Below are 5000 nucleotides of genomic sequence, written 5' to 3'. Positions count from 1 at the left end.
TAACTTTGTGGCTGCTTCTCTCCGTGGGTTGCCAGAGGATAAGCAGCACGACGTAATGTCATCAATAACAAGAGTGTTATCGGATTCCCACAAAAACTAAATCTGTCCATCATTGCTTTATAGTGGATGCAGAAATTATTGATATATTCCAAGTTCTTGGAAGTTGGACCAAAGTAGAACTGATATTTCATTTAGTTTTTCTGATTTTCTTTCTCTCCATTATCTAAAATTTGTGCAAATTTCCACTTATTTCTTTAATGGTTTTAAACTGATTGATTAATCCTGTTTCTGTATTGAATTTATTAAATTATTGCACATGCAGTTTTCAGTTCCATATTTATTTGTAAAGCTTGTAAAAAGTTTAATTGCTGCAATCTAATGATAATTTTATAGAGTATATGATTGTAATTTATCTGAGGAAATAGATATATACCTTTAAGCTTGAAACTATTAGAATGTTTTAATACTGTTGTATTAAAAGTACACAAAAGTTTGTTATCTGTCAGTCTTTGTTTTAAAATTTATCCCCTTTGATGGTATTCTTTAAAGGTTGTGTTAAACTGCTCAGGGGACTTTTTATATGAAATATGTATCTATTGATAATTGCTTAAAATATGTATGAAGAAGGGATAGGTAAGCTTTTCACAATGTTTTGGCTTTCTCATTCAGCTCTACTTGTAAGGAGAATAAATATACATTATATATATTTTTTTTTCATTATGCTCTCTACATATGTCTTCCATACATGATGTAATAGATACTATAGTTTTATCTATGCTTAAAAAAAAGTCTTTATTTTGGTTTCATGTTCTTTGGGCAAGGACCTTTTTTTTTTTTTGCTCAGGGCTTCACTTCTTTATTTTGTGAATAAAGTGTGGAATTTACATTTCAAGTTTGTCACTGTTCACACAACAATGTTTCTTGTCCTAAGTAAATTTTTGTATTGTATGTAATATGAAGCCAAATTAAACTGAAGCTCAATTCCTCCCTATTTTAAATCACTGCGTGAGAATTCTTCTTGTCAAAATATGTGTTTCAGGGACAAGTGAAATTGTTCAGTATAGAGTACATCCTTTCTCAGTTCCTCCCCTGACTGAAGATTCTCACTAATTCATTCCCTCGCAAAAATTCCTTTCTGTAAATATGAAATCAGCTGACAGTCACAAATCATAAGGAAAGATAAACCAGTTATCTTCAGTCGGGTTCTGTTACTCCTCTCCTTAGAAGAAAAATGAATGATTATGTATCATTCCTTGAGTCCTACAGGGATTATGATTGTGATAAAAAATGAAAAGTTTCAAATTAAATAAAAGTGAAATAACCTATTTTTGTTCCTACTTACTTATGCATGAGACGAAGATTACATGGATAGAAAGACACATTGCAAATCAGGGCAAATGTACTATTATGTTATCTATGATGTGATGAACTAATTTTGAAATATTTCACAATCCTTACAAATCGCTGCTTACTTCTATTTTTGAGGAGTACTGCATAATAAATAAATAGAAAAGGGAATATATACTAATTCTCTCCTTTTGAATAGGTGTATCTTTTACATTTGAGTCGTCATCATCATCATAATTTGGGAGCTAATCCAAATGATTAGCTCCCAAATCATTTGGATCAAATCCTTTTCATCAATCCTTTGCTTCTACCTACGAGGGTCCCACATAGCGATCCGCCAGGCAGGGGCCTGGCCCATCTCTAGCTCCTCACAACAGGTTTGATCGATCTGCCCAAGCCACGACTTCCTCAATTGTCCCATAAGCCTCTTCCACCCAGGGTTGTCTCAAACAGAGACAACCTGGTGGGCAGGGTCATCCTGCAGGAATCGAGTAAAGTGGCCATATAGTCTGAGTTGGCGATCGCGGATTGTGCAAGTGACAGGTCTGTTACCAGTCTCGCAATGCAACCGTTGGTTGGACACGTGGTCCCGCCAATTGTACCCCATGATCCAGTGCAAGGATCTGTTACAAAAGGCATCAAGACACGATTCCAAGGCACAAGATAGCATCCAAATGTTAACCCCTTGGTGACGGGTGAAGAAAACTAAAAAAAAACTCTATGCTCTGACGACCAATGGCAATGTGCTGACTTTGAGTGCGGGAGTTTGGTACATCGAGCCAAATCACCGCTTCATAGCGCTTTGGCGTTCAGCCGCCAAATTTCGAGTGGTTTGTTAAGACATCTAGAGACGTGAGCCGTCGTGAAAAAAAAAAGCACGAACCAACTGCACAGGGTCTCCTAGTAGGCCCCCAAAATCCTGGATCTTGATCTTGGTCCAGGAGACCTCGAGCCCCAGGGGCTTCCCTTCATTGCTAAATGCATCAAGAGCCGCCATTAGGGTTTCCAGAGATTCAGATAGAATGGCAACATCATCAGCATAGTCAAGGTCTGTAACCTTGAGCTTGCCCTGAGTTGCTCCACAGTGACTTTGGACAGTAGCTCTACCCAGTATCCAGTCCATGCAAGTGTTGAAAAGTGTTGGTGCAAGAACACAGCCTTGCCTCACGCCTGAACTAACGGAAGAAGCTTGACAGGCCCCCACCATACTTTACAGCACTTTCAGTGCCTGTATACAGGTTTGCTATTAATCCAATAATCCTGTTGGAATTCCTCTAAGTCTCAAGATCTCCCAAAGTGATTTGCGATGCACAGTATCAAATGCCTTCTTGAGGTCAATGTAAGCTGCGAGCAGCCCATGTCCAAACTTACGACGGCGCTATACAATGACTCGAAGCGCCAGGATACGGTCTATTATGGACTTAGCAGGAGTGAATCCAGATTGCTCCGGCCTCTGGTGCCCTAGCAGATGGTCTCTGATACATCTCATTAGGAAGTACCTTGCCTGGTATACTGAGTAGTGTAATGCCTCGGTGATTGCTGCAGTCCCACCGATCCCCTTTCCCCTTCCACAGAGGGATGACCACACCCCTCAGCAGGTCAGGGGGAATGGTACCAGTCTGCCAGATGGCAGACAGGACAGCATGCAAGCTCCTTGCCATAGGTTCTCCACCAGCCTTTAACAATTCAGCTGGGATGCCACAAACACCTGCTGCTTTACCACTCTTCAGCTTGGAAATCGTCCCCTTGACTTCAGTCTGGGAGGGTGGATCCTCGATGATGGTTGGGTCTGGCAGACGAATCTCAACATTACCCGCATCCAAGTTAACTGTTGGTAGATCAACCTGATACAACTGCTCAAAATACTCAGCCCAACGCACCCGCACCCCATCAGGATCTGAGATTATCTGGCCACTTGCTGAGTGGACTGCAGTCGTCTGTGAGGAGAGCTTGGAGTTCAGCTTTCTCAGGGCTTGGTAGGTAGGACGAAGGTCATTTACTTAGAAATGGCTTTCGACCTCCTCTGCAAGATTCCTGATAAACTGTTCCTTATCCCTTTCCAACAGTGACCTAGTCCTGCGCACCAGAGAACGGTGCAGGTTGCGATCCTCTGACAATCTAGCCACACAACAAGCATCTGTGGCTTCCAGTGTCTCCTGCGAGATGGAATTCTTTCTTGAACTTGGGCGTTCACCAATTGATTCTTGGGCTGCATCAAGCGTTTCACACTTGAAGGTGTCCCACAGAAGAACAGGGTCCGTCAGTCCCTCAAGTGAGATGTGAAATGACCAGAGATAGCCCCGGCAAATCGTCTGGCACACTCGACCTCCTTCAATCTGTTCACATGAAGCACCCTAAGGTGTTCATTGGAGCGACGGGAGTTCTAAAGTGGACCCGGAGAGTAGCCACAACTAATCTATGATCAGTTCCACAGAAGCTCCGATACACCCTGCAGTTCTGGAGGATCCTCCATCGAGTGCTAACAAGGATGTGGTCGATCTTGTCAACACTACCCATATCGCTGTACAACGATGGGCGTCAGTACGCTGATATCAGGAGCCAGAAATTCTCAATTTCTGGGACCTAGCAAAGTCATGGAAACGGAAGCTATTCTCGCTGCCAGCATCAGCTCCTGAGCCATGATGACCGACAGACATCTTGTAGCCAGCTCGATCGCAGCCAGATATTGCATTGAAGTCACCCAGAACAATACGAATATCTTGCCGAGGATAATTGTCTGTCACAGATGCAAGTTTGGTGTAAAACATCTCATCTCAAGTTCATATACATCCGTAGAAGTGTACACAGCAATGAGAGACATGAAGCCAAATGAAAGCTTCAGTCTCAGTACAATAATACACTCATCGACTGTAGTGACCTTTACTACCGAGAGTTGAAGTCTGCTGGAGATGGGTATGGCTACTCCCTGGAGATGGTGGCCATCGCTGCGGCCCGACCAGTAATAAGTGTAGCCACCCACACTAATCCTGCAGCTGCCAGGTCTTATCACCTCCGAGAGAGCAGCCACCTCAACTCTCAGCTGCTTCAATTCCCTCGACAGTAGTGGTAACCGATCGTCCTGTCGCAAGGAACGACCTTCCAAGCCCCCACCCTGACATCCTGCCTGAGGCACTGCAGAAGTCTTGATGATGGAGAGGCTATGAGCTAGCAGGGGAGTCTTACGCATAGCTGCTCCCTTTTCGCACCAGGCTAGCCAGCGGTTGCAGCTGTAAGCGGGAAGGCATGCAAAGCACTTAACACTATCTAGGCTACTACACCATCGCTTCACATCACCTCGAGCACCCTTTATTATGTGTATAATAATTAAAAATAAAAGGGAAGATATACTCTCTCTTTTGAATAGGTGTATTTTCTACGTTAGAGTCAGTCTTTGGTCTAAAGTTTATAATAAATGTAATTGGAACAAGTGATGCATAGTTTCTTCTGCAGTAACCTCCTTTGTGATGAAGCTTTCCAAAAATGACTTGAGAAGTAGGTGAGGATAAAGCAAGACTAGCTATAGAATCAAGAGTATTAGCAGTCAGATTTTTGCACCACTTCATTTGGACAATTCAACCAATTAATCACTCAGATTCCATATATGAAGGATCCTCTTAGCAAGCTCCTAGATGCGTCCTCAACCCATCTCTAAC

The 5000-nt window shown here is 42.7% G+C and overlaps 1 protein-coding gene across 1 annotated transcript in view; it reads left to right on the top strand.

The window, feature by feature from the left end:
* LOC125046622 overlaps window positions 1–704 on the top strand; it is a 3675-nt gene extending 2971 nt beyond the window's left edge. Inside the window, exon 3 of the mRNA XM_047644454.1 lies at window positions 1–704. This exon is cut by the window's left edge and continues 395 nt beyond it. Within this exon, the coding sequence (XP_047500410.1) occupies window positions 1–100 (100 nt within the window). The 3' untranslated portion in view covers window positions 101–704.
* Window positions 705–5000: the final 4296 nt, after the last annotated feature.

The sequence above is a fragment of the Penaeus chinensis genome, chromosome 39 (genome assembly GCF_019202785.1).
Source record: "Penaeus chinensis breed Huanghai No. 1 chromosome 39, ASM1920278v2, whole genome shotgun sequence".
In the NCBI taxonomy this organism is placed as follows: domain Eukaryota; kingdom Metazoa; phylum Arthropoda; class Malacostraca; order Decapoda; family Penaeidae; genus Penaeus; species Penaeus chinensis.
The sequence above is the reverse complement of the archived record's forward strand: the minus strand, read 5'-3'. Positions and strand labels throughout refer to the sequence as shown.